General features: G+C 42.8%; 2 protein-coding genes across 6 annotated transcripts in view; one reads left to right on the forward strand and one right to left on the reverse strand.

Moving 5' to 3' along the window:
• Window positions 1-1122: 1122 nt before the first annotated feature.
• Window positions 1123-9850, reverse strand: CUNH16orf90 (chromosome unknown C16orf90 homolog). Its single transcript, XM_037029932.1, has 4 exons — window positions 9819-9850; window positions 9316-9434; window positions 1925-2278; window positions 1123-1558 (listed from the first exon to the last, which is right to left on the reverse strand). The coding sequence occupies exons 1-4, from the start codon at window positions 9848-9850 to the stop codon at window positions 1371-1373; spliced, it is 693 nt and encodes a 230-aa protein (XP_036885827.1). The 3' UTR covers window positions 1123-1370.
• The window catches only part of IFT38 (intraflagellar transport 38), a 46790-nt gene continuing 33579 nt past the window's right edge, over window positions 9489-22699 (forward strand). The window contains exons 1-5 of one of the 5 annotated variants that reach the window (XM_037029866.1): window positions 9489-9650; window positions 13013-13124; window positions 14030-14114; window positions 15630-15809; window positions 16821-16916. In XM_037029866.1, coding sequence (XP_036885761.1) covers window positions 13024-13124; window positions 14030-14114; window positions 15630-15809; window positions 16821-16916 — 462 coding nt within the window. In that variant the 5' untranslated portion in view covers window positions 9489-9650; window positions 13013-13023. The other 4 variants (XM_037029865.1, XM_037029868.1, XM_037029867.1 and 1 more) reach the window with 4 other exon arrangements.

The raw sequence follows: 22699 nt of genomic DNA on the forward strand, positions 1-22699 counted from the left end.
ACACAGCCCAGCAGAGGCCACTGAGCATCCTGAGTACCAAACCCCGGGGCAGTCTGTGCTCTTCTCTGAGCCAGTTAATCAAAAAGCAGGCTTGGGAGGGCAATGGAACTGTCTCCAAGGACTGAGTATTAGGGCTTCTGGAATGCTCTCAGCCTGGTGCCTGCCTGGGAGAGGTACTTGGTACCTGGCGCAGCTCCCTAATGTCTGTTTTGAGCAGTGGTCCCTCAGGTCCCCCAACCTCAGCCTTCTGGGGGACTGTTGGGGTGGTGGGAGAAGGCAGCTGCCCTTTCTGACACCGCATGAGGCTCACCTCATGGACCATCTGGGTGACTGTGTCCCTCACACACCCGCCCCAGTCACAGGTGGAATATTCAAACACCTGCCTTCTCATGACTGCTGTCTAGCTACTGCAGTCTGACTCCCACTGACAAGGGCCACACCCCTACTTATAACCTGAAAGCAGCTCAGGGACCAAAGTCTCTAGAATCTGCTGCCCCAGGGACCTGTGCAATGTCCAAGGTGGAACCAGAGTACCGGAGCAGGGAAGGGGCCTCCTTCCCCTGGGTCTGGAAGGAGCCCAGCTGCCCTGGTGTCGAGTGTCATTGACATTATCACGTGGGTCTGGCAAGAGCCCCCAAAAGGGGCAGCTCAGCCCTAACCAAACCCAGGCTGCAGGACTGGAAGTCAGCCAGCCAGTGAGGGTCACTGAAGTCAGTATCTGTCTCCCATCCTGCCCCGGCAGGCCTGAGACCCCAGTGGCATAGATCAGGAGTGATGCTGCCCCCAGGGGGCATTGGACTATATTGAGACACTTTTGGTTGCCCCAGTTGGGCAAAGGGAGCTAGATGAATATAGTGGGTAAATGCTACTAAACATGTTACAGCATACATGATGGCCCGCACCACAGAGAATGATCTAGTCTCAAATATCAACAGGACTAAGGACGCAAACTTGCTCAGAAACACGGGTGCCAAGGGACTGTCTCTAATTGAACTGGCCTGATGATCAAAGGACAGAGATGCATGCAGGCTTTGGCTTTTATTGAGATTAGACCTGTGGGCTCCCCTACCTCTTGGGAGCTTCACTCTGCTCAGCCTGGCCTCCCCTTTACAGGGGAGGTAAAGTGGTTGACTTGAGTTGGAGCAGGCTGCAAGGGCATGCCCAGGCTTCTATTTTTCTGTCCCTCCTTCAGGACCTCCCTCTCCCTCCCCTTGAGTTTTCCTCAAGCCAGTGCCAGGCTGGCCCAGGCTCTGGTGCTGGGCAGCAGCAGGTGTCTCAGTCTGGAGGGGCTACTGGTGGGGCTGAGCCCTCCATCTCTAGACCTGCCTCCTCTACCACTTCCTGGGTCATTTTCCCCCTCCTGTCCTGAGCTATGAGAACCAGCCCTGGCCTTGGAATCCCTGTGGCCTCTCTGTAGGCCCAGAGCGGGTTCTCTTACACAGCGGACGTTTGGACTCCTCTGAGGCCTCCCAGGACCTCTTGGGCCTGAACGCCAAGCCTTCAGAGGTACCAGGCTGGGAGAAGGCACCCTTGGCTAGATCCATGCTGGAACTGGAAGCTGAAGAAAGAGAGGAGAGGGGAGTCAGAAGGACTCAGGGGAGATTGCCAGCCTATCTTATCCGATGACTCCCACCCTGAACCCAGCATCCTTCAAAACAGGAGTGGAGGGAGTGGGTCTCTAAAGATAATCCATGAGGGAAGGAGAAGGAAGGAGGAAATGTGGTCAAGGTTGGAAGAACCCTCATCTAACCCAAACCTTCATTTTATAAATTGGGGAAACTGAAGCCTGGTCCAGAAGTAGGGGAGCTTGTCAATTGTAGAGATGGGACAGAAACCCAGAAGACTTGGGAGTGGAGAAGAGCCCATCTGGGTCCATCTGAGTTTCCAATGTGACCCTTCCCTGGATCTTACCCTCCTGCTTCACCTGTATTTCCCAGGCTGTCCCTGGGCAGTTGAGCTTCCAGAAGGGCTGAGTGGTGGCTGTTATCTGGGTTCAGAGTCCCCTGTGGCAGGTCCAGGGGCCAGGCCATGCCCTCAGGCCAAGGGAGGCAGCCCTCTGCCAGGAGCCGGCCCAGCCAGTGACTCTCACACTGGCCAGCAGGCTGCACGTGGCTTGGCAGGTAGAGCGGCAGGCCCCTGAGGTGGCGTAGCCGGAAGTTCTTGGGCTTGCTTCCCTGGGCACTGGAGCACTGCCGCTGCTGGGCCCCCAGCCCACCCTCGTAGATGTTGGATGGTGTATCAGGGTGACTGGAGAGTCCTCTGGCCCAGCTTACTGCATCTGTGAAGGGGAAAGCAGGAGGGCGGTGGCCAGTGGGCCACAGCAGCCATGAGGGGAAAACAGCCTCACGTTCACGTGATAGTTTCCACACTGGCCTGTGGACCTTCTGCTTACCTGCCCGTCAGTAGGGCTAAATGTCCTGACTCTCGCCTCCCCTGACCCAACATATGACTCCTCTTTTCTCCCAGCCAACAGGAAGGTCTGAGAAGCCTTAGCCTTAGCACCAAATTCTCTTTCAGGATTTCAAGCCCTTTTGGCCCCTTTTTACCCCCTACCCTGGAAAGAGTATTCTGGAACCAGTAGAGAAATTGCACAGTGGATACAGAATCACACAGTCCAGTCACATGTCATGGACCAGTGACCATTTCTCTCTCCCAAGCATGCATGTCTCTGAGGCCACACTGGTGGCTTTGGGCCCAGGTCAGGATAGGAGAACATTTTTCTTCCTGCCACTTCTCCCACAGCCCTGCACCTTCTCTTATGCGCAGCTCAGAGAACGCACAGACCAAGGCTTCCATTGAGAGCCTGTGTGATGGGGGAGGAGTGGCCCAGCCTTGTGTGCAGCAGGGCTTTGCTCTCCACTGCCTGGGGAGTAGGTCTGCAGGTCTCCCTTGGCAACCAGCTATGTGATGTCACAGGGAAAACTTCCAGCCTTCCTGGACCCCCTGAGTTTGGGGTAGGATGATGCCCAGAACAGGGACAGGGTGCAAGGAGGGCAAGGGAAGGGGGCAGAATCCTAGAGGAAGTTGTAGGTCTCTGCCTTGTGACAGGCTACACAAAACAGACTCAGCTCTTGGAGGCTGTAACTCAGTTTACTCATTTGTGGGTGGGAAATGAGGATGAGCAGTACAGACTTAGTGAACCCTGGGTCAGTGCTTTGAGCATGCCGATAACATGGTTCTGAGTGACTAGGGAAGTCACAGCTTTTTCCTTTTTTTAGGAGAGGGAAAGGGAGGGAGAAAGGGAAAGAAGCATTGATGTGAGAAAGAAACACTGATTGGCTGTCTCCTGGGGGACAAAAATCCACAATCCAGGCACGTGCCCTGACCAGGAATTGAACCCTGCTTTTCACTTTGCAGGAGGACACCCAACTGACTGAGCCACATTGGTTGGGGCACCTCACAGCTTTTTTAATTGTCCATTTTCCCATAAGAAAATGATGTGATATTATGTGGCTCCTACTAAGTGTGAAGAAAAATTATGAAGGAACTGAAGCCCTCATATACTGCTGGTGGGAATGTTAAATAGCTTCACTACATTGGGAAACAACTTCTTAAAAAGTTAAACTTTGACTTCCGGCCAAGATGGAGGTGTAGGTGGAAACTGTGCCTTCTCGCACAACCAAGTTTAAAGACAACAAAGTTTTAGTAACAAAAATGCAACCAAAACAGAAAGAAAATTGAACTGTACGGAAGTCCGACAACAATGAACCATTCCTCCAGACCAGTAAGAGGGGCAGATTCAGTGGCTAGCAGAAAGGGGGCATGTAGGAAAAAGTGCTCAGACCCACCCACGTATACAGGTGACAGTTGGCAGATCCCACGCATGAGGGGAAAAATTTTCACGGGTGGAGGTGCTGGGAGAGGCTCCCAGGCTCACAGAGAGTTTGTTGGAGAGACCCACAGGGTCCTGGAGAGTGCACAAGCCCACACACCCAAGAACCAGCATCAGAAGGGCCCAATTTGCTCGTGGGAAGCAGCAGAGGGGACCGAAATCCCAGAAATCCCAGAACAAATGCCATTGCCCCTCTCTGACCCTGCCCCCACAAACAGCATCACAACCCAGCAACTGAGTTGCCCGGCTCTGGTGAACACCTAGGGCTCCGATCCTGCTACGTAACAGGCACGAACAGTCCAAAAGATGGCTCAAGAAGAAGTCCCAGAGCTGATAACTCTCAGCGACCAAGAGATTACCAGCCTCTCAGAAGCACAGTTCAAGACTCTGTTTATCAGGATGCTCACAGAACTGGTTGATTATAGTCACAAATTAGAGGAACATATGAAGGCTAAACTAATTGAAATGAAGGGAGATGCACAGGAAACCAATAGTGATGGAAAGGAAACTGGGACTCAAATCAATGGAATGGACCAGAAGGAAGAACAAAACATCCCACCAGAAAGGAATGAAGAAATGAGAATTCAAAAAAATGAGGAGAGGCTTAGGAACCTCCAGGACATCTTTAAACGTTCCAACATCCGGATTATAGGGGTACCAGAAGGGGGAAAGAAACAGCCACGAGTGGAAAACTTATTTGAACAAATAATAAAGGAGAACTTCCCCAGTCTGGCAAAGGAAATAGACTTCCAGGAAATCCAGGAAGCTCAGAGAGTCCCAAAGAAGTTGGACCCAAGAAGGAACACACCAAGGCACATCATAATTACATTAGCCAAGACTAAAATGAAGGAGAGAATCCTAGAAGCAGCAAGGGATAAGGGGACAGTCACCTACAAAGGAGTACCCATCAGACTGTCAGCGGATTTCTCAAAAGAGACCTTACAGGCAAGAAGGGGCTGGAAAGAAGTATTCCAAGTCATGAAATCCAAAGACCTACAGCCAAGATTGCTTTATCCAGCAAAACTTTCATTTAGAATGGAAGGACAGATAAAGTGCTTCTCAGATAAGGTCAAATTCAAGGAGTTCATCATCACCAAGCCCTTATTATAGGAAATGCTAAAGGGACTTATATAAGAAAAAGAAGATGAAAAATATTAACAGTGAAAGGAGAGCAAAGTCATAGTTATTAACAACCACACCCAAAACAAAAGCAAACTAAGAGGACAGCTAGATCAGGAGTGGAACCATAGAAATAGAGATCACATGGAGGGTTAGCAACAGGGGAGTGGGAGGAGGAGAAGGGGGTAGAAGTAACAGAGAATAAGTAGTATAGACAGTAGGTAGAAAATAGATGGGGGGAGGGGAAGAATAGTGGGGGAAATATAGAATCTAAACTTGAGACATGTCGTTATAAACTAAGGGGGGGAGAATGGTGGGGGAGGGAGTGTGCAGGTGGAGGAGAATGAAGGGGGGGAATAGAACAACTGTAATGGTATAATCAATAAAATATATTTAAAAAGACAACTACAATGGGATTATCACCTCACAGCTGTCAAAATGGCTATTCTCAATAAATCAACAAGTGTTGAAGATGTGGACAAAGGGGAACCTTTGTGCACTGTTGGTGGCATTACAAATTGGTACAGCCACTATGGAAATGGGATGAAGTCCTCAAAAAATTAAAAATAGAACTATCATATGATCCAGCAGTTCTACTTCTGGAATTCCAATTCTATTTATCCAAAGACATCCAAAACACTAGTTTGAAAAGATATATATATATACATCCCAATGTTCACTGCAGCATTATTTACAATAGCCAAAATATGGAAGCAACCTAAGTGGTACATATATATACAATGGAAAATTACTTGACCATAAAAAGAGAATGTAATCTTACCATATTTGATAACATGGGTGGACCAAGATGGTATTCTGCCAAGTGAATTAAGTCAGAGAAAGACAAATACCATATAATTTCACTTATATATGGGATCTAAAACACAAAATAAGTGAACAAATAAAACAGAAACTCATAGATACAGAGAACAAACTGGTAATTACCAGATGGGGTGACTTGGTAAAAAAGGTGAAGGGCTACCCATGCCAGGTGGCTTAGTTGTTTGGAGTATCATCCCATGCACCAAAGGGTTACAGGTTTGATTCCCAGTCAGGGCCCATGCAGAGGCAGCTGGCTGATGTTTCTCTCTCACATAGGTGTTTTTCTATCTTTTCCTCTCTCTAAAACAGGGGTGTCAAACTCATGTTCACTGGGAGCTACATCAGCCTCATGGTTGCCTTCAAAGGATCGCATGTAATTTCAACTCCTTAACAGTTAAGGAGTACTTACATTTATACAGTCCTAAAATTGTTTCGGCCCTTTGAAGGCCACCGTGAGGCTGATTGTGGCCCCCGGTGAAAATGAGTTTGACACTCCTGTATCAAACTCATCAGTTGAAGCATCAATAAAAGCATCATCAGGTGAAGAGCTTAAGTACACATTCACACTTACGAAATAGTCATTCGGGCCCTAGCCAGGTAGCTCAGGTAGCATTATCCCAGTGTGACAAGGGTGCATGTTCAATCCCCAGTCAGATCAAATTCACATACAAGAATCAACCAATGCCCTGGCTGGCATAGCTCTGGACTGAGCACGGGCCTGTGAACCACAGGATCTCGGTTCGATTCCCAGTCAGGGCAAATGCCTGGGTTGCAGACCGGTTCCCAGCAGGGGACTCATGAGAGGCAACCATACATTTGATAGTTCTCTCCCTTTCTCCTTCCCTTCCCCTCTAAAAATAAATAAATAAAATCCTAAAAAAAAAAAGAATCAACCAATGAATGCATAAATAAGTGGAACAACAAATCAACATTTCCCCCTCTCCTCTTTCTTTCTTCCTCTTCCTCTCTCTAAAATCAATAAAAAAATTTTAAAATTTAAAAAATAGTCATGAAGATGTAACATACAGCATAGGGAGTATAAGTCAGTAATATTGTAACATCTATGTATGGTGTCAGGTGGATACTAGACTTATTGGGGGGAAAGTTATATACATGTCTAATCACTGAAACATAATATTGAATGTCAAATGTAACTGAAAAACATTTTAAAGTTTTCAATTCTCTCTGTTCACAGATGACATGATCTTACACAGAAAAAAATTCACACTCAACACTGAGCTAATAAAACTATTAGAGCTAATAAAGTTCAGCAAAGTTGGATATAAGATCAACATAGAAGTTAGTTGTATTTATAAACACTGGCAAAGAACAAAGAGAACAAAATGGGAATAAATTTCACCAAGGGGTTTCAAGACAACACTGAAAACTATGAAACAGGTGCTAAAAATAAATAAAGAAGACTTAAGTAAATGGAAAAATATTACTGTTCATGGGTTGAAGGCTTAACATTGTTAAGGCAGCAGTATTCCCTAAAGTGACCTACACATACTTTGAAAACCCCAATGGTCTTTCACACAGAGACTGGAAAGTTGATTCTAAAGTTCACATGGAATTACAAGGGAACCCAAATAAAGAAACAAAAAAATTTTAAAAGAGAATTTTAAAGTTGACTGAAATTTAATCAAAATAGTGTGTAACTGACATGATAAGTGTCTCAATCAGTGAAGTAGAATAGAGATCAGAAATAAACCCATATATCTATGGTCAATTGATTTTCAACAAGAATGCCAAGACTATTGAATGGGGAAAATAATTTCTTCAACAAATGGTGCTGGAGCAACTGGATAGCCACACGCAAGAGAATGATGGTTGAGCTCTACCTCACACGGTATACAAAAATTAACCCAAATTGCATCAAAAGACATAAATGTAAGAGCTAAAAGTATAAAACTCTTAAAAGTAAACATAAGAATGAATAATGATTTTGAATTTAGAACTGAATTATTAGATATGACAACAAAACCACAAGTAATAAAATAAAAAAATAGATAAACTGGACTTCATCAAAACTTCAAATTTTATGCTGCAAAAGGCAGTATCAAGAAGTAAAAGCATACAGAATATTTGCAAATCAAGTATCCAATAAGAGTGTACTATTCAAAATATTTAAAGAATTCTTACAACTCAATGACAAAAAGACAACCCAATTTAAAAATGTCAAAGAAGTTGAATAGATATCTCTCCATAGACACACAGACTATGTATGTGTCTATACAAGAGAAGATGCTCAATGAAGATGCTCATTTGTCATTAGGGAAATGCAAATATAAACCACCATGTGATACTACTACACACCCATAAGGATGGATATAATTTTAAAAAATTGACAAATGTTAATGAGGATGTGGAGAAACTGGAACCTTCCTACACTACTGTTGGGGATGCAAAATGGTAGAACCAATAATGTATGAAGGTTCAAGTTGGTACACATCCTTTTGAGCTCTTGGCATTGTCAGGCTTTTTGTTGTTTGTTTTTAGCCATCCTAATAACTGCCTAGCGATATGTCATTGTGATTTAATATGCATTTTCCTAATGACTAATAACCTTGAGCATCTTTTTCTTATTATTTGCCATACATATTCTTCTTTAAAGTATCTGTTTAAAATTTTGGTCCACTTTGTACTTGGATTTAGTTTTCAGAGTTTGTTATGTATTCTGGATATGTCTTTTCATTGGCTGTATTTTGTGAATATTTTCTTCTGGACAGATTATCCTTTAATTTTCTTAAAAATATATTGAGGTTTTTTTAAGGTTTGTTTTTTTTAAATTATTTATTTATTTTTAGGTAGAGGGAAAGGGAAAAAGAAACATTAATGTGTGGGTTGCCTCTTCTATGTCCCCCACCTGGGACCTGGCCAGCAACCCAGGTGTGTGTCCTGACTGGGATTCGAACCTACCACCCTTTGGTTTGTAGGCAGGTGCTCAACCCACTGAGCTACACAAGCCAGGGGAAAGAAGTTTTAATTTTTGTATTAAGTCCATTCAAGAAAACATTTTTTAAGCATTACACTTTTGGTGTATTTAAGAAATCTTGCTTTACCCTGTCATAAAGCTTTTCCCATTTTCTTCTAGAAAATATGATTTTTTTTTAGTTTAAGGACTTAATAGGGCCCTTGTTATAAACAGCAGTTTCCCGCGTTGTGACAATTTTAGGTTTTATATTTAGGCTGCGTGGAGGTTCATTTATTTGGAATTCCAATTGTTTCAAGTAGTTTATTGAAAAACTATTTTTTCTCCATTGAAGTGCTTTGTCACCTTTATCGTACTGACCATATATATGTGGGGAATCTCTTTAGGGTCCACGCAGTTATGTTTCTGTTACTTCGCCAACATCAATAAAGGGGCGGAGAAAATCACAACGGATTGCAGTCCCTCCTCGTCGCTCGCCCTTCCAAGCTCAGCTCGCTTCATCTCCCAGTTCTTCCTTCCTTGTCGCCTGTCCTACACTGTAGCAAGCCTTGGGGAACGCTCCCAGGTAACCCCCCAGGAGATCCGGCCACACTTCGGATTTCATCCTTACCCTGGAGCGACCCCGTTTCTCGACCCAGCAAACAATCTCTTCCTCCAAAAAAAAAAAAAAAAAAGGACACGGTTACCAGGACAACGGCCGGCGCGCAAGCATCCGGTACGATTTCCGGCCTGTCGTGAAGAACGAGCCGGGTGCGCGTGCTCGGGTCCAGGCCTGACACCCTCGCGCGGCACGGCGATTAGCTAGCTGTACCGTCTGCAGTGCGGCGTACTGCCCTTAACGTTTTAGTCTTTTCCCTGGGGTTTCTGATGCCGGCACAGCTAGCACTTTACACGTGGCGGGGAGAACGCTGCTGAGCAAGGGAAACCTAGCTTCGTGACATTATGGTACATTCTTTCTAGAGGAGTGGAGGAAATGGGAAGCACCATGTAGAGCACCTAGCACAGTGTGACGCACATAGTAGGTGCTCAGCCACTTTCGAGTATCTGCAAAACCTTGAAAGAGACCCGAAAGCCCTGAGGCTGGGAGCTTCACGTCGGGAGAAAAATACCCACACCTTCCTCCTTGATTCCGGGGACACCTCCATGCCTGCCACCCCCTTCCCTTGCGCGTGCTCGCTCAATCCATCTGCTCCGCGTCTAATCCTGTTTGACTCTTGCTGCGCGCCGTCGAGAACTCAGTGCGTTGCCACAGAGACGTGTGAGCGCTGAGTGGGGAGCGGTGGAGAACCGCGGAGGCTTCGGACTAGCGGGGACTAGAGCGCCATGACTTTCCGCGACCTCCGCAGTAAGGAAACCCTGCCCTTTGGGACCTGCGGGCCTTCCTGAGAGACTCCGGGATCCTGTGTGCTGTCTCCTCTTGTCTAAACCGCATCTAATCCCCTCCCGGGCCTCTGCGCCTCAGGGGCGCCCCTGGCCCTTTGCTTTCCTCCACCCCAGGTTCAACGCCCCAGCCCTGCCCTGGTTTTGTATCTGGACTGGCTGTGACTTGTGCAGCTGATGAACCTAAGTTTTAATTTTGTCTAATTTTAAATGATTTGTATTGCTACTTGAGCTCTTCGCTATCAAGCTGAAAAACGCAGAGACCGTTTTGAGGTTGGGTTAGGTTAGAGTTCAGAGAAACGAACACCAAAACCGAGGAGGGGAGTGCTGAATAATAATTGCGCCTAACTTTTTTTTGAGTTTTTACGATCAGCTAGGTAGTAAGTGTTTTGTGTAGGCATCATTTTATTTACTACTTTGAATAACTACGTTTCTGTATTTAGAGATGAGCAAACGGGCACAGGGAGGTCGAGTACCTCAATCAAGGGATACAAAATAGGTGGTAAGAGCTGGCTCTGGAATTTGAACTGTTGTCTAACTTCCAACACCTTCATCCGTACTAAAGGGACTGATGACGATAAGGGAAACCAAATGTCTTTGCTAAGAAGGTTGGCGAAGTGGAAGAATGGAGAAAAGAGTTAGTTTTTACTACTTTCACACTAGGCATTTTACATTCACTATCGTATTTTAGTCCTCACTTAAATGGTGAGGCAAGTGGTATAATTCCTGGATGAAATATTTGAGGCACAAATAGGTAGTTTGTTTTAGGTCACACAACTAGAACTGGGTAGAAGCAGGGATTGAAACTGTAAATCAAAATCTCTTACCTTTGTATACAGTGTCATTTTTTTTAAATCAGAAGCAGTTCAGCTAACTGGCTCCACCTGCATAGATGTAGCAGGTGATTACCAATTTGTTGGGTGCGACATGAGGGGACTCTGTAAGGCAGGGGTGTCAAACTCATTTTCCCTGGGGGCCACATCAGCCTCCAGGTTGCCTTCAAAGGGCTGAATGTAGTTTTAGGACTGCAAACATGTAACTACTCCTTAACCAGGAGCAAGGAGCTCAGTGCTGCTGCTGGGTAGAAACCATGTGCCGGGCTGGATGAAACCAGGTGGAGGGCCGGATTGGGCTGCTGGCCTTGTGTTTGCCACCTGTGCTGTAAGGCCAATTTTCTAACTTAATTGCTGGTACCTGAAATTTTACCATCAAACATCACTTCTTTCTGTTATGAATTGCTTTCTTTCTACAAGGTAAATATACAGGAAGACACACCACATTTTGTTGCTACAGGTGCCAGCACCATAGTGTGAATTAACTCTGGGATTTAAAGATTCTTGGTGATACTTGTAGAGATAAGTTGCTCTTCCCTCTAGGTTTAGAGCAAGCACTCTGCTGGGGAATGTTGCACGGAGTTGTATTGGGAAGAGTGTACAAGAAGGGATTTCTGAGTATTTTGACATTAAATGAATGCTGTACAGTTGTGCAATTTATGGTAAGAATCTAACTCAGATTGTCTTTCTTTTGACGAGAATACCTCAAAATGAATGGAACCTAACTACTGCTTAATGGGAAGAAGTATTTAGGCAGTGCCTGGCTGGATGCTGCTTCATTTTCCTGGGTTCAGATTTCCCAAAACACAGTGACGGGCTCTCAGTGTGCTTGCTCTTTCCTCTGCTCATGCCTTTTCTTCTGTTGTCTGGTGTAATCCAACCTAACCTCCGATGCCGGGGGTTAGTTTCTTTGTGAACGCTGTTGAGACATTTTGAACATCTACCTTCTAGAAGAGTGAGGACGGACATTAAAGAGCCATGAGCACACTGAATGTACATCTTGGCACATAGTGGTAACTCAAAACCTGTTTGTTGTGTTCATTTCCAAATCCTTCTGAAAGCTTAGTGACAGCCCTGACCAGTGTGGCTCAGTTGGTTGGACATAGTCCTGCAAAGTGAAAGTTTACCCTTTGGTTTCTGGTAGGGCACGTGCCTAGGTTGCAGGTTCGGTACCCAGGTGGGGCACATACAAAAGGCAACTGATTGATGATTCTCACATTGATATTTCTCTGCCTCTCTTCCTCCCTCCTTTCCCCTCTCTAAAAACAATTAAAATCTTTAAAAAAAGTAAAAAGGCTGAGTGACAGCAACCTCTGGTGTCAACAAGTATTAATATTACTGTTACTACTGTTTGTTAATCTGTTTTGTAATAAATCTAAACAGCGCTCAATAGATTACTCATTCTCTTTAAGATATATCTAGATACAGTACAACTAATCTTTAAAAGTTTATGTTATTAAGGTCGTATTTGCTCACTAAAAGAAAAAAAGACAAATCACAGGTAACTCAGCAACATGAACTTTACCCTAATACCATCACCCCCCCAAATAAACACTGTTAACATTTTTTAATATTTTTATTTATGATGTTTTATAGTGCCAGAAATTTCTCATTTGAGTGGTAGGAAGATAAATAAGATATCAAGAGAGAAATTGCCCTGGCTGGGTGGCTCAGTTGGTTGGAGTGTCATCTCGTACACCAAAAGGTTGCGGGTTCAATCCTTGGTCAGGGCACATATGTGGGTTGTAGGTTTGATTCTTGGTTTGGGTGTATACGGGAGGCAACAGATCAATGTTTCTTTATTCCTCTCTCTAAAAAATCAACAAACATAAGCTTTAAAAAAGAGAGAAATTAAATTCACAGCCAATCCCTAAACCCCATTTTAATGTACAGTTTCCACTTCTCTGAGGGAATTTAAATTTATGTTTTCAGGAAGCAGATTATTTTATCTACTTTTTGATTTCCCTCTGAGAGAGTTGATAGATAGTCCCTAAAACTGTCAATAGACTGGAAATAAGAAGGGAAAGTAAAGAAAGTAAATAAGTAGTTGCTGTTTGATGATGAATTGACCAAGTTGTATTTTATCTTGAACAGATTTTACAGAGATGATGAGAGCCTTGGGATACCCTCGACATATTTCTATGGAAAATTTCCGCACACCAAATTTTGGGCTTGTGTCTGAAGTTCTTCTCTGGCTTGTGAAAAGGTTAGAATTACACTTTATTGACATCTATAAATGAATACTGATATTCTTTATTAGCCACCTAGAAACAGGATATTGTTGCAAAGCTAAAAGAAGAGTTCAATAAAATTTGACTTTGACAAACTTAGTTGGAAATCAGCTGAGATTTAAAGACTGCCGTGGGAGAAGAAATGTACCAGGCAGAGGTAACAGGAGACTGTTTCTCAGTAGGAAGCAGTAATGGGGGTCCGAGTTCCTCTCCACCCTCTCACCTTCATCAGTAGTGACAGGGCCCTCCCTACACTTCTAATGAGTACCCTGGATTAGAAATAATTTAGATTTCATTTTGTGTATAAAACCTAGTATCTAACATTTGGGGTCGGCAAACTTTTTGTTAAGAACCTTAAGTGTTGCAGGCTACATAAGAGCTCTTTCACATATTCTGCCTTGTGTTTTGTTTTTTGTAATCCTTAAAAAATGTAAAAACCCTTCTTAGGTCGCAAGCTGTACAAAAAGAGGCCAAGGGCTGCAGTCTGCTGAGTCCTTGTGGGTCATCAGTAACGAAGAAAGTGACTCTAGTTACCCTGCTGCTCTGTGAGCTAACTAGTTAGCCTTGGTTGAGGGCTATCAGCCAAGTGATCACTTTGATTATTTTAATTAAATGTTGAGGTCTGAAAGAGATTTAACTTTGTAAGCTGTGCTCCAAATTTGATTTTTGAAATCAGTTAAACCTGTTCTTAGGGTGAGGATTTGCTTTCTTGGGTGTTTGGTATTTCGTGTTGCTTTTGACGTCTCTTATCTTACTTAGCAGGGGACTCAGAGAGCCTGCTGTTACAGATCCACTCGTTCACAGTTGCCGGCTCTCTCTTCCATGGACTTTATACTCAATTAACTGGTGTTTTCTCTCTCTTTCTCTCTCTCTCTCTCAGGTATGAGCCTCAGACTGATATCCCTTCTGAGGTTGAGACGGAACAAGACCGAGTTTTCTTCATTAAGGCAGTTGCCCAGTTCATGGTTAGTTCATAGTTATTTGATGGAGTTGTAAAATTAAATACATTGGAAAGAGATGAGTCCTAGATAGGGCTTCTTTCAAGTTTCCAGACCCATTCCATTACCAGGTTTCTTTAGAGGCATTTTGCCAGCAAACCTTTTGTTTTTAATTCATTATTTGTTAAGATTTTTATTTATTTTGAATAGGTAATGTATTTCAGGGTTGAGAAATTTTGTTTTAGATAACGAAATGATACAGAGTAAAATTACTTCTTATTCTGTCTGCCATCAGCCTACTTCTATTCCACATAATAACTTTTTTTTAAAAATATTTTATTTATTTATCTTTAGAGGGGAAGGGAAGGAGAGAAGAATAGAAACATCAATGTATGGTTGCCTCTCATGTTCCTACTGGGGATCTGGCCCACAACCCAGGCATGTGCCCTGACTGGGAATAGAACTTGACCCTTTGGTTCACAGGCCAGCACTCAGCCCACTGACCTACACCAGCCAGGGCAGTAATCACTATTAATATTTTCCAGAGTTTATGTGTATATAAGCAAATAGAATATAAATATTCTACATATTCAATATTAGAATAGAATATATATATCTAAATGTATATATGTTTAATAGATAATAGAATAATATATATTTAATATGTAATAGAATGTATATATTCTGTTCTAGTAGAATATTGACTATATAGAATGTATATATTTTCTCTATATATTCTTTTCCTTCTTTGTACACAAATGAGCATACTGTTTAGAATCTTGCTTTCTTCACTTGATGGTACATTTTGGAGAACTTTCTAAATACCTATAGAACTTCCTCATTCTCTTTTTAAAACTTTATTATTTTTTAATCCTCATTTGAGGATATGTTTATTGATTTTTAGAGCAAGGGAAAGAGAGAGAGAGAGAGAGAGACATCTGTGTGAGAGAGAAACATCGATTGGTTGCCTATCTTACAAACCCAGACCGGGGATCCAGCCTGCAACCTAGCAATGTGCCCTGACTGGGGATCAAACCCACAACTTTTTGGTGTACAGGGTGATGCGCCAGCCAACTGAGCCACCTGGCCAGGGCTCATTCTCTTAACACTTGAGGAACATTGCTTGCCTGGACAAACCATAATTTATGTAATTTAAATAGACAGGCATTTAGGTGTTTGTAAACTTTGCTCTTTGAAGCAATGTTGTAACAGATAACCTACATGTATCTCATTTCTTTTGTGAGTATATCAGTCTCTAGGATAGATTCTCAGGATTGGAATTGCTAGGTCAAAAGATATGTGCATTTGTAATTTTGTTGTCATTTACACAAAAATTGTTCTCCATCAAGATTGTATGGCTTTATGCACCCGCCTGCGATGTATGAGTCACTGAAAAGCTTGACTCTTAATACAGTCAGGTTATGTCTCAAGCGTTAGTAGAGACATTTTCAAATTATCTGAGATTACATGAGTTTTTATTTAGATTTTATTTTACATGGAAAGGGTCTTAAACTGTTCTTGTTTCCTTCTGTCTGAAAATAGGCCACTAAGGCACATATAAAACTCAATACTAAGAAACTATATCAAGCAGATGGGTACGCAGTGAAAGAACTATTGAAGATCACTTCTGTCCTTTATAACGCTATGAAGACCAAAGGGATGGAGGGCTCCAAAATAGGAGAGGACGATATCAGCAAATTCAAGTTTGACCTTGGTTCAAAGGTAAGGACAATGAAAGGCTTGTAGTGAGGGATGGAATATGTATTTCTCACTCTGAAATGGAACATGTCATATACTCACCAAACCACTTCTTCCTACTTCTTGACTGAAGTAGGCAATTTGTCAGGTTTGTACTCATCAGTATTTGGATAAAAGCAGAAGTCACAATAAATTAATTCAGATGTTCACTGAGAGCCTGCTGCTGGTAAGGTAGGAGAAGCTAGAGCTGGTGGAAACAGAACCCTAGAGGACTAAGGAAATAGCAAGAAAGCTGTCAGTGTCAGTGAATATTGAGAGTTGTTGTTGATGGTTTGATAATAAAAGAGACATTGGGAGTTTGTTGTTTAGGAGAGAGGGAGCATGAGTGTAGGGAAATGTTTTATTTGGGCTTTCTGGAAATTGAGCATATTCAAGGAAGAAGGGATGACATGCAAATCCTAAGAAAGAAACTTGTGTACAGGGCTAGATGCTAAACCATCATCATCATCAATCTCTATAGCGATAACTGCCAGCCTTACGGGGGCCGGGTAGTGGTGCATGCGTTTGAGCCTCACAGCAGCCCTGGCAAGTCTAAAGGCAGAGAATGAGGAAACAGGAGGGTGAAACGGAGGACATTCGGATGCTGCATTAGGAAATGTGTCCCTCAGGTTGCCCCTCCTCTGGTCACCCCACCAATGTCAGGGTCTCCTATTGTGACCTTGTCCAAATCAGAAGGATGTCAGCTGTCACCCCCACCACACCTCCTGGTTGAAGATTGCATTTGACTTGACATTTGGGTTTTTGGGGGAGACCCTACATTAGTCTAATGTGTCTTTAGATTGGTGTTTCCTAAACTGGTATCTGGAAGAAGCTCTCTTCCACAGGAGGTAAGGATATGAGTGTGTCTTATGGAAATTGGGCCCTGTAGTCACATATACTGACTGGAGGTACCGATTGTTATTAACAGACTGGTTGTTTCTGCATGCCTATTAAAAGAACCTGTCACTTGTCCTGTTTTTGATGATTTCCTTCCAGATTGCCGATTTGAAAGCAGCCAGGCAGCTTGCTTCTGAAATCACCTCCAAAGGAGCATCTCTGTATGACTTGCTGGGCAAGGAGGTAGAGTTGAGGGTAAGCAGTGCTCAAATAACAATTCCTTTCCCAGCTCAGCAGATATTTAAAGTTTTTTCCCCCTGCTCTTCTGATTTTGTTAAACTGTACCTGATTAAGTGAAATAATGTGTGGGAAAGTAATATATAATATTAGCTGTAGCCCTGGCTGGTGTAGCTCAGTGGATTGAGCACAGACCTGCGAACCACACGATCTCAGTTCGATTCCCAGTCAGGGCACATGCCTGGGTTGCAGGCTGGTTCCCTCCAGGCTGGTTCCCTGCAACTCCCAGCAGGGGACGCAGGAAAGGCAACCATACATTGATGTTTCTCTCCCTCTCTCCTTCCCCTCTAAAGATAAATAAATAAAATTTAAAAAAAATATTAGCTGTTACTTCTGGTTCTAGTGGGTCCTGGTCTGTCTTTAATGCCTTTGACTTCTAGTTCAGGAATGGCAGCTGTGTTGCGGAGACTTTTCTTCTGTGTCCGTGGCAGACTTTACTGAGCATCATGCTTTTCCCAGGTGAACTCGGTCTCAGGGTTCTCCTCCACATAGTCCTCTTGTGAGCCATGGTTCCTGTATCTCACTGCCCTATGCAATCACTGGGGGATGTTTATCTTTATTTACTTATTTTTTAAGATTTTATTTATTTATTTTTTGAAGAGAGGGGAAGGGAGAAAGAGAGGGAGAGAAACATTAATCAGTTACTTCTTGCACATGCTCTTAACCAGGGACAAAGCCCACAACCCAGGTGTTGGCCCTGACCAGTAATCGAACTGGCTACTTTTCACTTTGCAGAACGATACCCAACCAGTTGGACCACAGCAGTCAGGGCTTATTTTTATTAGTTATTTATTTATTGTCCACTGGTGAGAGAGAGGAGAAACGTCAGTTGTTTGTCTCCTGTGCACGCTCAAACCAAGAATCAAACCCAAGTCCGTTTGGTGTACGGGTTGATGACCCAGCCAACCGAGCGACCCAGCCAGGGCCACCTGGGGGTTTTTAAAAACGACTGATGCCAGGCTTTTACTTTGATGTCATTGGTATGAAATGTGACTTGGCATTGGGGATTTTAAGTCTTCTGTGTGATTCTAATGCATAGCAAAGTTTGGGAACCAATAATATAAGCAGTCACTACCAATCAGTTGAAGCTAATATTAACAGTTTAAATTTATTTGCAGTCCTGTTCTAGTTGATGTCTTTCAAGGAGAATGCTCCTTCCATTTTGTTTAAGGAATTGTTTCAGAGTGTGGTTCTGGAGGACTCCCATAGAGCTTTTAAATCACTTGATGTCCAGGTTGTCCCCAAAACCAGTGAGTCAGGATGTCTGGGGGTGAGAGCCAGGCACCCAGTTTTGTTTTGCTCTTTTCCAATTTTTTTATTAATGTTTTATTGTTTATGCTATTACAGTTGTCCCAATTTTCCCCCATCTCTCCCCTCCACCCAGTTCACCCCTGCTTCCATGGTCAGTCCCCACACTGTTGTTCATGTCCATGGGTCCTTCATATGTGTTCTTTGACTAATCCTTTCACCTTCTTTCAGTCAGTCCTTTCTTCCCTCCTCCCCTCTTACTGCTGTCAGTCTATTCCGTGATTCTATGCCTCCGATTCTGTTTTGCTCAGTCCTTTATTTTGTTCATTAGATTCCTCTTATAAGTGAGGTCATACCGTATTTGTATTTCACTAACTGGCTTATTTCNTTCCCCCATCTCTCCCCTCCACCCAGTTCACCCCTGCTTCCATGGTCAGTCCCCACACTGTTGTTCATGTCCATGGGTCCTTCATATGTGTTCTTTGACTAATCCTTTCACCTTCTTTCAGTCAGTCCTTTCTTCCCTCCTCCCCTCTTACTGCTGTCAGTCTATTCCGTGATTCTATGCCTCTGATTCTGTTTTGCTCAGTCCTTTATTTTGTTCATTAGAGTCCTCTTATAAGTGAGGTCATACCGTATTTGTATTTCACTAACTGGCTTATTTCAGTTAGCATAATAGTCTCTAGTTCCACCCATACTGTTGTAAATGATAGGACTCCCTTTTTTTCTCTCTGCTGTGTTGTATTCCATTGCATAAATGCACCACAGTTTTTTAATGCACTCATCTACTAATGGGCACTTAGGCTGTTTCCAAATCTAGGCTGTTGTAAATAGCTCTGCTATGAACATTGGGGTGCATAAGTTCTTCTGAATTGGTGTTTTGGGATTCTTAGGGTATATCCCCTGCAGTGGAATTGCCGGGTCAAAAGGTAGTTCCATTTTTAGTTTTTTGAAGAAATTCTCTACTGTTTTCCACAGTGGCGGTACCACTCTGCAGTCCCACCAACAGTGCACTAGGGTTCTTTTTTCTCTACATCCCCACCAGCACTTGTTGATTTATTAGTGATAGCCATTCTGACAGGTGTGAGGTGATATCTCATTGTTGTATTAATTTGCATCTCTCTGAAGGCTAGTGATGTTGAGAATCTTTTCAGATGTCTATGGGCAGTCTGTGTATGTCCTCCTTGGAGAAGTGTCTATTCATGTCCTTTGCCCATTTTTTAATTGGATTGTCTCTCTTTCTGGTATTGACTTGTATGAGTACTTTATATACTTTGGAGATTAAACCCTTGTCCGATGTACCATTGACAAATATATTCTCTCATACAGTTGGTTCCCTTTTCATTTTGATGATGGTTTCTTTAGCCATGCAGAGCTTTTTAATTTGATGAAGTCCTAATTTATTTATTTTTTCCTTTATTTCCCTTGCCCTAGGAGATATATATCAGCAAAAACTTTGCTGTGTGAGGTATCTGACATTTTACTACCTATGTTTTCCTGTAGGATGTTTGTTTATGGTATCACAACTTATATTTAAGTCTTTTATCCCTTTTGAGTTTATTCTGGTGTACAGCATTAAGTTGATGGTCTGATTCCTTTGTGTGTGTGTGTGTGTGTGTAACAGTCTTGTTCTTCCGACACCATTTATTGAAGAGACTGTTTTTATTCCATTGTATGCTCATGCCCCCTTAGTCAAATATTAATTGACCATAACAACATGGGTTTATTTCTGGGCTCTCTATTCTGTTCCTTTGATCTATGTGTCTGCTTTTATGCCAGTTACACACTGTTTTGATTACAGTGACCTTGTAGTGTAGTTTGATATCAGGTACTGTGATCCCTACAGTCTTATTCTCAAGATTGCTGAAGCTCTTTGGGGTCTTTTTTGGTTCCATATAAGTTTTTGGAATATTTGTTCTAGATCTATGAAGTATGCTGTTGGTATTTTTTTTAAGATTTTATTTATTTATCTTTAGAGAGGAAGGGAAGGAGAGAAGGAGAGAAATATCAATGTATGGTTGCCTCTCATGGGTCCCCTGATGGGAACTCGCCTGCAACCCAGGCATGTACCCTGATTGGGAATCGAACCACGATACTCTGGTTCACAGGCCTGCGCTCAATCCACTGAGCTACACCAGCCAGGGCTGCCGTTGGTATTTAATAGGAATTGTGTTGAATCTATAGATTGCTTTGGGTAGTATGGGCATTTTAATGCTTTTAACTTTTCTACTCCAGCAACACAATATACGCTTCCATGTATTTGTATCTTTGTCAGTTTCTTTCTTCAGTGTCCTATAGTTTTCTGAGTACAAGGCTTTTACCTCTTTGGTTAGATTTATTCTTAGGTATTTTTGTTGTTTTTGTTGCTACAGTAAATGGGATTTTTTCCCTTAGTTTTTCTTTCTCATAGTTCTTTGTTGGTGACAAAAATGTCATTGATTTCTGAATATTGACTTTGAATCCCACTTCTTTGCTGAATTCACTTACTATGTCCAGTAGTTTTTTGGTGGATCCTGTAGGGTTTTCTGTGTACACTATCATATCGTCTGCAAACAATGATAGTTTTACTTTCCCCTTTCCAATTTGGTTGCCTTTTATTTCTTCTTCTTACCTGATTACTGTGGCTAGAACTTCCAGTACTGCGATGAATAGGAGTGATAAAAGGGGGCACCCTTGTCTTGTTCCTGATCTTAAGATAAATGCTTTCAGTTTTTGCCCATTTTGAGTATGATGTTGGCAGCAGGTTTTTCGTATATGGCCTTTATTAGTTTGTGTTATGCTCCCTCTAGTGCCACTTTTCTGAGTGGCACTTTTTTATCATAAAGGGGCATCCAGGTCTTTTTTTTTTCTTTAAGATTTTTATTTTATTATTTTTTTAAGATTCTATTTATTTATCTTTAGAGGGGAAGGGAAGGAGAGAGGGAGAGAACTATCAATGTATGGTTGCCTCTCCTGCGTCTTCTGCTGGGAACTGGCCTGCAACCCAGGCACGTGCTCTGACTGGGAAGCGAACATGTGACTCCTTGGTCCATGGGATGACGCTCCAACCACCTGAGCCACATCAGTCAGGGCTCTAATAGCTAATGAGGATTACTAATGAGGCAACTTCAGGCTTTCCACGTTTGTTTTTTTTTTTACAGTCGGTAGTACCATAGTACCATGTCTATACATGTTCCTGTCAGACCTAGAGACAAGAGCTCGTCACTTGCTCTTTGTCAGAAGAGTGATGGCTTCTTTGTGAGACTTTACCGAGATTCCACTGGGGGCCCTTTTAGCACTGTCCTGAAATGAGTGGATGAAACAATCAGTGGTTGAACTATTGCCATGGAAGCCATGAGACCGTTATCAAATTCTGTGTACAGTTATGATCTGAGAAAGACCCCTTAGCCAGTTTTGGTTTTTATGTACTCAGCCAGTATTCACTGGTGATCAACACCAACCACAGGCAAGGCACTGAGCCTTGAATAAGTTTTAATGCTTTCCTCAATTGTTTTCTGCCAGTGGGGAGGCAAGGTGCACTATGCAGTAAAGGAAGAAAGCCCAAGACAGAGTTTGATAAAGTGATTCAGGAATCTCATAACTGCATCCACATTAAAATACCATATCTCAGAAGTCCCCAGTACTGATGTAATAAGCACAGATGCCTTCCTTGATTGGTCTGTTATTGATGCTAGGGGCAGAGCCAAGGCCACTCTTCTCATTGGTTGAACTTGACAATGATAGACATTGTAGGGGATGGCAGGGGATTCAGACAGCAAGTTGAGCTGCACTTGGTTGAGGGTTCATCTGAACGAAATGTAGGTAAAGAAGCAAATTCAGGAGAAAAGATGAGGGGTGGTATGTTGCCCATGGTGCTATGGAGACGGGGGCGGGGGGCGGCCTGTAGCTGAAAAGGAGGCCTTGAGCACTGGAGAGAGACCTGGTTGGCAGCAGAATTACAGAATACATTGGGAGAAGGTGGTAGTGGAAGTGTTTTTGCATCAGGGTTCCTTTTTTTTAAGTTTTAAATCATTTTTCATTTTTCAGTTACAGTTGACATACATTCTTGTAGGTTCAGGTGTACACCCGTTATTAGACATTATATAACTTATTAAGAGATCATCCTAATAAACTTCACACCCATCTGACACCATTCTAATAGTTACTAGAATACTATTGACTATATTCTTTATGCTGTACTTTACATCCCTATGGCTACTCTGTAAAAACCAGTCCCTTTACCTTTTTCATCCCTACATCAAACCCCCTCCCATCTGACAACCATCAAAATGTTCTCTACCTAGGAGTCTGTTTTGTTCTGTTTGTTTTTTAGGTTCCATTATTAAAAGATATGTATTTATTGCCATTTTATTCATATTTTTACCTTGTTTTCTCCTTAAAGAAGACCCTTTAACACTTGATATGGTACTGGTTTGGTGGTGATGAACGCCTTTAGTTTTTTTTTTTCTGGGAAGTTCTTTATCTGTCTTTTGATTCTAAATGACAGCTTTGCT

Source organism: Sturnira hondurensis, unplaced genomic scaffold, assembly GCF_014824575.4.
Source record: "Sturnira hondurensis isolate 20B ecotype Veracruz unplaced genomic scaffold, ASM1482457v3 Scaffold0020579, whole genome shotgun sequence".
Lineage (NCBI taxonomy): Eukaryota > Metazoa > Chordata > Mammalia > Chiroptera > Phyllostomidae > Sturnira > Sturnira hondurensis.

Excerpts from the sequence above, each read along its gene's own strand:
- CUNH16orf90 (XM_037029932.1), bottom strand. The coding sequence starts at position 9,850 with ATGGAGGTGTCCCCGGAATCAAGGAGGAAGGT. Across the intron at positions 9,435-9,818 it reads CCGGAATCAAGGAGGAAGGT|GCCGGAAATCGTACCGGATG; the intron begins GTGGGTATTTTT and ends TCTTCACGACAG. Across the intron at positions 2,279-9,315 it reads AGAAACGGGGTCGCTCCAGG|ATGCAGTAAGCTGGGCCAGA; the intron begins GTAAGGATGAAA and ends TCCCCTTCACAG.